The 11,151-nt window shown below is 44.4% G+C and overlaps 1 protein-coding gene across 1 annotated transcript; it reads left to right on the forward strand.

Moving 5' to 3' along the window:
• Positions 1-1,186: 1,186 nt before the first annotated feature.
• Positions 1,187-9,580, forward strand: LOC105919321 (calcium uniporter regulatory subunit MCUb, mitochondrial). Its single transcript, XM_021311768.2, has 9 exons — positions 1,187-1,351; positions 5,292-5,352; positions 5,609-5,776; positions 6,264-6,368; positions 6,454-6,611; positions 6,709-6,815; positions 6,904-7,000; positions 8,133-8,249; positions 9,320-9,580. The coding sequence occupies exons 1-9, from the start codon at positions 1,280-1,282 to the stop codon at positions 9,401-9,403; spliced, it is 969 nt and encodes a 322-aa protein (XP_021167443.2). The 5' UTR covers positions 1,187-1,279; the 3' UTR covers positions 9,404-9,580.
• Positions 9,581-11,151: the final 1,571 nt, after the last annotated feature.

Raw genomic sequence — 11,151 nt, forward strand, 5'->3', positions numbered from 1 at the left:
AAATGACTGATTAATTCCATCCAGGGAAGTAAAGGTTTCTCTCCTGATGTAATAGCTGGTTATTTAAAATTTTGGAGTCACATTCATGCTCGCCTGAATGATCCACATCATGAGCACTAAAATAATGACTGATCTTATATGTTAAACAGTATTCATACAATGTTTTGGAAGTACTGTATGGCACAGCTATGAAGGTGGCATTTGTTACTCTTGTCTTTAATCTTTCTTTAAATTTAAATTGTTTATAATTCATATAAAACAATTGCTAATGCCTCTCTGTTCATACTTACAAAGGAAGGAGGAATTGTTTTTATGTTTTCCTTAAGCTTGCTACACTACTGGATGTCAGATTCCAGTGTTGGGTTTGTCTCTGCGGTCACATTCCTGAGTATTTGAGCCAGGCAACAGTTACCCCTTTAGCTGTTCTTTCCTCCTATTAGCCCTGAAAACGGTTTGTTTGTTTGTTTGTACTGAGCATATTTTTAACACTGCCCAAACAAAATACTGAAATGCTCCTCTCAGTCACACGTCTGATTTCCTCCTGTTTATCCCTGCAGTGAGTTTGTTGTTTGCCCTAGAGCACAGGTGTCAACCTCCAGACCTCGATGGCCGGTGTATGGAAACTTTTAGATGCATCTCTATTTCATCACACCTGAATCAAAGAAATAATTCCTTCGCAGGACTCTGGAGAACTTGGCTGCATGTTGAGGAGGCAACTCATCTCCTTACCACCTGGTGGCAGAAATGCACCAACTATTAATGAATCAGCTATTTAAAAGTAGGAAGAAGAAGAGATAACTTGGCCATTTGATTCAGGTGTGACAAACCCGTAACAAACCTAAAAGTTGCTGAGGTTGATACACTGGAGGAAACTCTACAAGGAAGATTTGAGTCATGGGTTTACCCCTGCTATAAGAAACTGCTGAAAGTTATTTGTTTTTCTTCCTTGTAGCGCCTGAAACATCCCAGCAATGACATAAACATTCCAGTCTTTGTTGGTACAGCCTTGTACCTCCTTCTGACATTCATGTAAGAGTGTTCTCCTCTCACATCCTCTTGTGACTGTTTGTGAAAGCAGTTTCCTTTTGCCTCAGGCACAGTTCAGCACATAATGGAAGAGTACAGCCACTATTTGGCTCAGCAGTACTTTTGCAGCTAGGTAAGGGTTAACAGGAGCCAGTCTAAAAACCCGTTTGGACATGCCTCCACCACATGTCTTCCTGTGAAAGGGAGGATCTCAGCCTTTTGTCTGTTTCGGCATTCAGTTTAGCCTCTGATCATGTTCGCGTCCACATTTTTCTGCAGATTCAGTGTCGGCCTTGCACAAAGGATAAGACTCAGAGTCCATACGGTGAGTTTGAATGTCACTTAGGTGGAGCTGCCTTCTTAGCTCGGATGTAAAAAGTTAGATTAAACATTATTTTACAGCCTTGGCAAACATCTGAAAGCTTTTTTCAATGACGATTCTTCCCAGATATACAGCCTGCGTGTGTGTAAATGAACATCCTCCATACTACCTAGTCTTTTGGCAGCTGCTGTATATGCTGATGACGTCTTCTTTTATAACTTAATTACTCAAGTATTTTCAGCTCAGCACTTTACGGCAGGAAAAAAACATTTGTGTTTTAGCTTGTCTTCCTCGTTGTGTGAGGAACTTCCTCATGACAAAACAATGAGTCAGGACACTAAGGCCGTTTAGGTTTATAATACCTTTTTAGAGTTCAGTTCTGAATCAAATTTGGGTGAGGATATGTACTTAAATTTTGGTGTTGGGTTGAGGTGAAAGCTGGTACTGCAGTGACCAACAAATGCATTCATACTTCATGAAGTTTAGCATGTTTTTTTTTCATTATGCAACCACTTCAATGGCTTTTATTGTAATTTTTATACGCTTGATCAACATAGAGTAGTAGCAGAATTGTGAAGTGGAAGGAAAGGAATATACGCATTTGCATTCAGCCCCTCTGAGTCAATACTTTGTAGAACCGCCTTCACTCCAGTTGCAAACTTTTGTTTATTCTTTGCAAAAGAAGCCCAAGAAGGACCAACACAGGGATAGATGCATCTCCCATCCCACAGTAGAGCAGAGGAGAGCCCCAGGAAACCCCCCAGCAGCCACAGTGTAGAAGCAGGTTGCAGCGACAAGCCCGCAGGCTTCCCATGGGTGTCCCCATGGGCCAAGAGACCCGAGGCCAAAGGGCACACCGCCCTCCTTCAGAGCCCCAACAGAGCCAGGGAGCTCAGGCACGGTGAAGCAGCTGCCAGGAGTGAGCCAGCACACACCCAAGCACCCTGACCCGGACAACGAGAACCACCAGCGGAACAAGGTGCCAGCCACCAGCAGGGAGCTTGATGGGGATTTAGGCTTCACGCTTGGAAACCTGAGATGCCCCGGGAGAGGGGGAAGCTCAAAACCCAACCTGATAAAGAAATAAGTCAGAGGCACACAGTCACAACCACATGTTCCCACCCTAATGCCCACACTTGCAACCATAACCATACACACAATCTAATAATAATCAAGAACAGACACTGTACACACACTTGAACTCACCATACACATCCTTTATTCTCGGGTACAGGGAATGACATCCCAGTGGGTCAACCAGACCCGGGAGGTAATCCCCTTCTCCAGGATGGAGGGGAGCAGAACGCCTGAGCCACAAGCTGAGACTAGCATTGCCCCAACATGGGCAAACCCGGTCCATACTCCAACTCCCCCGCCCCAATCCCAGCCTAGATGACCCCTGAATGTATCCACCCAGAGATGTGGCCAACACAATTTAAATGAGCCCACCAACCAGATCCCACCCCACGAACCTGGAGGTACCCAGACCAGCCGGTTGTGCCATTCCCACACGGCACACCCTTGCACAAAGGCTGGTCCACCTGATCAGGCTGCTCAACCCACGCCAGAACCCCACACCCCATTCCAAGAGAGAGCAGAAGCATCAGCACCAGGACCCCAACTAGATGGCCCGCTCCTCCTCCAAGCCTCAAATTCCAGATTGCAGTCAGAGAACAAGGGTGTGAAAAGACCCCAAGCCTGCCTCTGCCTGCTCAAAGGTTGTTTTGTTGCATGTTGTTCTAAAATGCAATTGAAACTGGGAGGACTGAGCACAGATCCAACCCCACCACGCCTTCCAGAAATTAGCAGGTGGCAGCAAATGTTATAAATGAAAGTCAAGTTTATTTGAATAGCACATACATTGTAAAGTGTCTAAGTTGTACAATCAAGTTAGGGCCCAGGTCACCACAAGACAGCGAGGAGGGCAATCCTCCCCACACCCCAGTGATGCTCCCACTCACCGAGGTCCTACAAGTGTTGTAGTATGATGGAAAAGTCAGAGGGAGGCGTCCAGGGAGGGGGACAGAATCAGTATTGACAATCGTCAAGAACCAGATCCAACAGAAGAAGCCTGAACTAGACATGGAGACACCGAAGGCTTCCCCCCAACATCCCACCACAGTAAAAATGCTTTGCGTACCTCAACATTTGAACAACTCCCAAACCACATACGAGACCCAGTCTTGGTTTCCCCACCCCCATCTCACATATCCCCACCAGCAGAATGCACCCCCTGAAGGGGAGAGCACCTGCAATGAGATGTTAAGAAACAAACCCCCCACCAGCTTGATAGGCTCCAAGGCTCACCAATGCATCAAAGGCTTTGGCGTAGGGCTGAGTACGTGAGCACACACCAGCCCAAACTATACCTCCCAGGACCCAAGCCCCCAAGGCTCTGACAGGACCCCGCCATGGGCAGAACACCCCAGACACACCCCACATAGCAACCAGGCTAGTAATCCACATCCGCTGGCACAGATCCCCAAAAACATGGTATGCAGCCACCAGAGGTTACCCTGAGGCCCCCAAAGCCACACCCCACTGGGGGCCACAGACTCTGGCTCTAGACCCACTAGACACCCCACCCTGGGGGCCCCCCCAGAGCCCCAAAACCCAGGCACCCCTCCACATCAGTTGCAATGCCTCACAGGACAAATCCAATTGTCCCCGTCCACACAAGAGAAAGGAGACGATCACAACCACCATATTTAACTACAGTCTTAATTTTCTTCTATAAATGGCTTTATTGTTTGGATAGCGAAGTAAAAATTTTGCCCCCTGTTTGGCACAGCTCCTTTCACATGTTTGCCACATCTCCTCCATGGCTTATGACAAAAAACAAATGGCTCTCTATCAACAAGAATTTAAATTATCTCAAGTAAAGATAACCTAAAAACGCTATCAACCGATGCTCACCATTCTAGCTTCTAACTCATGTATTTCTAAGTGACAGTTTTATACCTGAACGCGGGGCTGTGACATAGACATTCACCAAGCTGTATGGAAAATTCAACTTCAGTAGCCATGTTTCAAGCCTTAGAGGCTAGCACTAAGATGGTATTAAGCCAAATATTGCAGAATTAAAGAAGTTTTCACAAAGATGTTAAGATTTGCTTAGTAACATAATGATAGTACCGATAAGGCCCCATTTATACGGTTTATCTGTATAAAAAAAAAAGTTTATGTGGGGTTTAGTTACTATTTAAGTAAATTATGTGCTGTGAAAAATAAGGGCTGTGAATACTTTTACAAGACCCTGTACAAGCACAGCTCACTGGAACCGGGTTATTTTTTTCCCTAGAAGAAACATGACAACACACGTGTGTTATTCATGTTACGAGTTGCAGCAGTAGATATTTTTAAACTGAGTCATGTTGGTTCAGTAACCGCAGTGTTGCCACATCATTAAACGCCTCTGAACATGTCTCTGAATGCAGGGTTTGGTTGCATTTAGCCCAAGTACACTTGAAGCACCCACAAGGTGTGGTACGTTTTGGGTGTAATTCAGTACATATGAAGACCAATGCATTTTTAAATCATTTACTTTTCAAGAAGCTGACATGAGTACAAAGAAAGGTCGGACTAATATCTCTATCAGAAGCATTTGACTGACAAAATATTGGTGAAAGTTAGCAAGAACAAAAGATCCCTCAGACACAGGTCACATTTTGGATCTACAGCAGGTCATTTTGTGCTTATGTCAGTTTTCTGGTGTTGACACTGAAGGGTACAATGACCAGCGATGACTTTTTGAATCATTTAAATCACACTTTTGTGAGATTTAAATGTGTTAACACACCTATTTCTGTTTAAATTTGGACGTTTCCAATAGGTTCTTTAACTTGCCACTTAGTTATTTTTGTACATGTTTGTAAAAGTAAACAGAATAACTAGTGCTTCATTGTAGAGACCCAAAATGTAATAAATTATTTTCATTTTTCAGTCCAGTCCAGTCTGGTCCACCTGTGTCATTTCCAGTTACAGCAGTCAAGCTACATCCAAAGGTAAAGTAACATTTTTCCTCTTCTTCAGTCATTTGATCATAATATCACACCATCATCTGCGTACTAGCCCATCATGAATTGCAGCAGAAACTTAGCGAGGAATGCACAATATCAAGAATACCTGCGACATGCGATAACAATGCTTAATACTGTAGCCAATGGCCATGATTGAGTTTTGACTGAAACAGATAAGTTAGCTTATTTTTCTGCTGAATCCCGTCCGTCATTAACCTTGCAGTGCTTATCTCTCTTTCAGAGGGGTCTGTCCGTTACAGATTTGGACGCCCGGTTCTGACTCTGCAGCTCCCTGCAGGTCAGAAATGCCACTTCACTCTGACGCCGATGTTGACCACAGTGGGCGACCTGCTGCGGGACGTGAAAGCCAAAGATGCTACGGTGGGAAGCGCTACGCTGTTCAACAAAGGTAAATCCCAGTAGAACCCAGACGTCAAGGAAGCCTGAAAAAATATGGTCTGTGTCTGAGGATGTTCAGTTATTTAACAAAACTACAATATCTGAATCATTTGATCACTTTTACTATCATTCTTGTGAATTAAACTTAGTTACATAAATAATCTGTTAATAAGACATTAATTATTAAGAATACACTGATTTAAAGCTGGCCTCCAGGTTGATCGTCCAAAGCGTATTCTAACTTGTAGATCCTAGAATGAACGGATGATCTGAAAGAAGCTCATTGTTTATTCAACCATGATTCAAACCTCTAGGTGACGCCATACCCGTCTGATTGTGCCTAAACTGTTTACTCTATCTGTTTGATCTGATATAGAAATACTTGCAGTACTGAGCTTGACTTGAGCCTTTATTGGTCAGTGAATAAAAAAACCCAGCGGTAATTAAAGCCAACTGAAGCTTTTAAAATTAGCTCAAGTTTATGATGTTTTCCTCAGATGGACAAAGAATCTCCTCCTGCACCTTGATGGAAACCGTCCTGAATAGTGATTTCCAGATTATTATCAATGACATCACGTACAACGTCCGCTCACCTGGACAAGGTAAAGCCTGTTCCCGTCTGCTGGGGGGCGCTAAACCCTCTGACGTGACCCCAGTTCACCTTTATTGCCTCTCTGTGTCTGTGAGGCTCGTCCAATGAGCACGTGTTGGGTCTGGACGACATGAAGTACACGGTCCACCTTCTTCACGCTGCGCTGAGTCTTCCTCAGCAGTTGCACAGCAGGCATTCAGAGCTGCTGGTGAAAAAGGAGGAGCTCACCCGGCAGCTGAAGCCGCTGGAGAACGTAAGACGTCACAACTTCCCCTAAGGCTAGAGACGGGTTCCTGTAACCTTGACGTTTCATCGAGCTGTTGATGTTCTCGCTTTGTCTTCACGGCCAGGTGAAAATCCAGATGGTAAAGGAAGCCGAGCGCCGAGCAACCCTGCTGGGGTGGACGGGGCTGGCCTACCTGTCCCTGCAGGGAGGATTCCTGGGATACCTCACCTGGTAAGCAGCCACGCCCTGCAGAGAAACGCCTGCAGACACCACAGTGTCACGCAGACGTTCATGGTGTTTGTGTCTGAATGTGTGCCAGGTATGTGTTCGCCTGGGACGTCATGGAGCCGGTCACCTTCTTCATCTCCTGCACCACAAGCATGATCTTCTTCGCCTACTACATCCTCACCAAACAGGTCAGATCCACATACACCTGGGTTGGGTCTTTGGTGGAGTCCAGATTAGAGGTTTTACTTCATAGCAGGTCACGTTAGCAGGTTGTGGTTCTGTTTGTTATATTAGGAGTTTTATATGACAGACAAACATACAATTGTGCATAACTGTAAAGTTGAAGGTTCTCGCACCTTCTTTAAAATATAAATCTTAAATGTGGTGAGCATTTGTTTTCAGGCCCCCTGGGTCAACGATACCGTCTCAACCAGCTTCCCACAGCTACAGTTACATTTATGCTGATTATGATTTGCAAAATATCTCAAGCTCAGTCAGAATGGATGGAAAGCTACACATTCACAATCACACTTAGGTCTGGACTTTGACTAGGCCGTAATAATCTGCTTTGGTCTAAACCATCCCATAGTATCTCTGGCTTCATGCTCAGGTCCTGCTGGAAGGTGAACATCACCCCAGTCTCAACCCTCTACTAGGATTTCCCTAGTAGAGGGTTGAGACTACTAGGATTCCCCCCCATGCTGCCACTGCCATGTTTCTCTGTTAGGATGGTGTGTTCAGCGTAAAGAGTAACTTTTTCTGCCACACGGTGTTGTGGATTTTTGCCTGAGGGTTCAGTTTTGGTCTAATGCAACCAGAGCACCTTCTACATGTTTGCTGTGTCTCCTAAACGGCTCGTGGCAAACTACAAATAAGTCTTCTGAGGATGTGTGGATCTCTGCAGCTCCTCCAGAGCTACCTTGGGCTCCTTCTCTGATTAATGCTCTCCTTGCCTAGCCTGTCAGCTCTGCTTTAAACCTTTCCTGAACTTCCCTGACCCGTCTGCTCCATCATTCTGGTTCTCTAATGTTCTCCAATGAACCTCTGAGGCCAGAAACTGAACAGCTGCATCTATACAGACATTAAATTACCAACAGATGGACTCTTTGTTGATTTGTGGACATTTAGACAGTTGACATTTCTCCAGATTTAATTTTGAGCATCAAAGTATAAATGTCCTTCCTCTGCACAAGTATGCACCACTTTCTGGTTGTGTTACTTTCTCGTGAAACAGGGGAGATAATGTAAGGTTGTGGGGCTGTTTCCTCATGTAGGCTATTTGTTTTTATAACATTGCAAATAGTTAATTTGTGTCTGCAGGATTTCATCCCTCCAGATGTTCGTGATCGTCACTTCCTGCATCACTTCCACAAGAGGGCGTCGCTGCAGAGATTCGATGTTGCCAAATACAACGAGCTGAGGGACGAGCTGGCGAAGGTGATGCTCTTAAACCCAACGTTGATCGTTTGGGTCTTCTACATTTTTTGAAAGCTGTTTGGTGGATCCTTTGTTCACCAAACTAGAAACATCATGCAGCAGTATCCGGCACAGAACGACCTGCAGGCGACCAGTCAGGGCTCTTCCTGTCTGTCGGGAGTAGAGACATCACCGTGGAGACTGAAATCTGATCACATGTCTGTCAGTGGGTCTCTGGTTTCACTGAGAAATGCGACCATAGATGGCGCTGTTATTTCAATCAATCAATCAATCAAATTTTATTGTCAATTACAATTTGCATTGCAATCGAAAAATAAGTTCCAGAACAACCGTCCATCACATACACTTAAACAAACAAACATTTGGGGGAACCATTGACTGAGGCCTTGCGTTACAGCCGCTGCTAGCAGATAGCGCAGCCGTCAAGGCCACATTCCTCCAAACAGCCCCGAACCCCGCCTACACGGAGTTCACGAGGCGCTGCCCTTGAATCTGTCGAAGGAAGAGCACAACATGGGGGAAAGAGGGGGGGAGAAAAAAAGAGACAGATGTTTGCCTATTTATGCTCTCACCAATAAAGAGACAAACAACCGACACAAAAAACCCCTCATAGCACGAAAAGCACAAATAACACAATACAACATGTATGCAGAAGGTAAACATTTGAGACCTGTCGCGTGTGCGTAATTCATCAGGTTTATGAGTATCAGTTATGTGTGTGTGTATGGGCAAAAGTGTTTTATCTCCGTGAACACTCTCCAGAGGCCATTGTCCTTGATGTTATCAGCCGGCCCACAGTTCAGAGAAGCATCCTCAGGTGTCAGCGGGGGAGGGGGGAAGCCGGGGGCTGTTCTGAGCACTCTCCGTCATAACAATCCAGGAGTAGATAGGGAGGGAATCCAAAAATTTTATTTGTTATGAGACAAGCTGCACTGCCTTTCCTGTCAGCTTTTAAAGGCAGCACGCTTCCCCCTGAGGGTAAAGCGTGCTGCCTCCTCGGGTCCGGCGCTGCTCAGGGGTTGCAGTCTTGAGTTTCTGTGCTTTCCTTACGTCCCTCCGTCTGTTTGCAGGTGGAGGACGACCTCCAGAGACTGAGGAGCGCCATTCACCTGCAGCTGCCGGTCGATCACATTCAACCTCAGAGGACTGCCTGAAATTTCACCCTAATGACATTAAATGACATTTTTGCACTTTTTAGGCCTTTGTTTGTTTTTCATTAAAAATATTTTGTTTTTTTCCCCCTTGCATCAGATAGAATAAATTGGTCACAAATACTCAACTTGCCAAAGATTTTCTGTGTTTTTCCAATAAAGTTTGTTCAGAAACAGACATTTTGCTTTGGAGTCGAGTTACATAAAATCCCTGAATGTGTGTTTAACAGTCTTGGAGCAAAAGGGTTGTTGGTTCGAACCCTGGTCAGTGTTATAACTGTGTGACCTGTTCAGGGTGGACCCGCCTCTCACCCGGTGACTGCTGGAGATGGGCTGTTGTTTCCCAGCAGCTCCAATGCCTATAATCCCATAATCTTTAACAAACAGATCTTCAAGCCTTGTATGATATTGTTATAAAGCAATTAGACAACCTGAAACACTATAAAGCCAGTGAGAATCGTACATTTGCTTCAGCTGGGATGTACATATAAGCTCCAAGTTTCATCAAGGTCCTTTCATTTACCAGAACAACCACCTCCAGCGTCTCTGCTGCTAATCTCCGTGCTGAAACCCTGCAGTCGGGTGACGGATGCAACCCTAAACTGCACGGAAAAGTTGCAGCTCAGGCTGAAACCTGGTCTCTCCCGACATGATACAAACGCTCCAGTTTCTCCTGCTGGAGCCAACGGACCGTAGAGTAGATGCTCTAGAGGGGAAAGACGTCACCTGAGTAGACCACCGAGGATGTGATGGAGAGAGAGGTGCAGACATGATGTTCTACACGGAGCCTGACATCGGCACCTCTCCTGTACCTGTACCTTACGTTTATTGTGAAAATGTCTTAAAAGAATTTGGATTTATGGCGAGGTCAATTAATCAAAATCCATGTCGGAAAATTGTACAGTCGGAACTTTTCTTTTATTCCCCCACTTTTGTCTCCACAGGCATCCATGAACAATAATAAAAAAAACGTTATTAAATGCAGTTAATGTTTGATGTTTAATGACGGAAATCACACCTAACTGGTGTCCAGAAGAAGCCGATTTAAAAATGGGAGTGTTTGTGGGGCTATGACAGCTGTGCCTGCAGGTACCTAAAAAACTCCAATAATTAATAGTCTTTTATCGTCACTCTTCTCATCACAGAAAATTGTAATAAAATTTTAAGTCCATGTTTTACTTTAAACGTGAATCAACTTTTGTTGTAAATTTACTAAGATATATCAGTAAAAATTTAATTGTTTTGTTTAATTGCATCACGCCAGTGCTTTTAGGTGACCAGGTGGGCTTAAGAGCTATCCATCATGACTTGGATAAACTCATTTTATTAAAAATAATTATGAACTAAGAAGTTAGAATTTGGAGAAATTCTTATATTCACTTGAGTTTTGAAGTATTTTCTTCCTAAACTGCATTTTATTTGTTTTTACTTTTGATTATGTGGGAACTGAGATTACAGACACTCCCCGTCCTGCAGCCTTCTACCTTCTGCTTCCTGGTGGGTTGTCCGAAAGACGTCTGTTTCTGGAACGGCTCACCTGTCACCAGTTCCCACAATGATTTCCATTATAACATTTTAACTTGTCTTCACTGCGATACACTGCAAAAACGGCTCTAAAAATAAGTAAAATGTTCTTAAAATTTGTGTTTTTGTCCTAGATTTGAGCAGGTAAATAGTATTATCTGCCAATGGAATGAGTACTTTAACCCCTAAAATAAGATAATTAGATATACTGTACTTGAAATAAGATG

Source organism: Fundulus heteroclitus, unplaced genomic scaffold (genome assembly GCF_011125445.2).
Source record: "Fundulus heteroclitus isolate FHET01 unplaced genomic scaffold, MU-UCD_Fhet_4.1 scaffold_71, whole genome shotgun sequence".
Taxonomy (NCBI): Eukaryota; Metazoa; Chordata; class Actinopteri; order Cyprinodontiformes; family Fundulidae; genus Fundulus; species Fundulus heteroclitus.

Bases quoted from the DNA above. Each gene is read 5' to 3' on its own strand.
- LOC105919321 (XM_021311768.2), top strand. From the start codon at position 1,280: ATGTTCGCGTCCACATTTTTCTGCAGATTCAGTGTCGGCCTTGCACAA. The intron at 5,353-5,608 runs GTAAAGTAACAT...TCTCTCTTTCAG, and splicing joins CAGTCAAGCTACATCCAAAG to AGGGGTCTGTCCGTTACAGA. The intron at 6,612-6,708 runs GTAAGACGTCAC...CTTCACGGCCAG, and splicing joins AGCTGAAGCCGCTGGAGAAC to GTGAAAATCCAGATGGTAAA.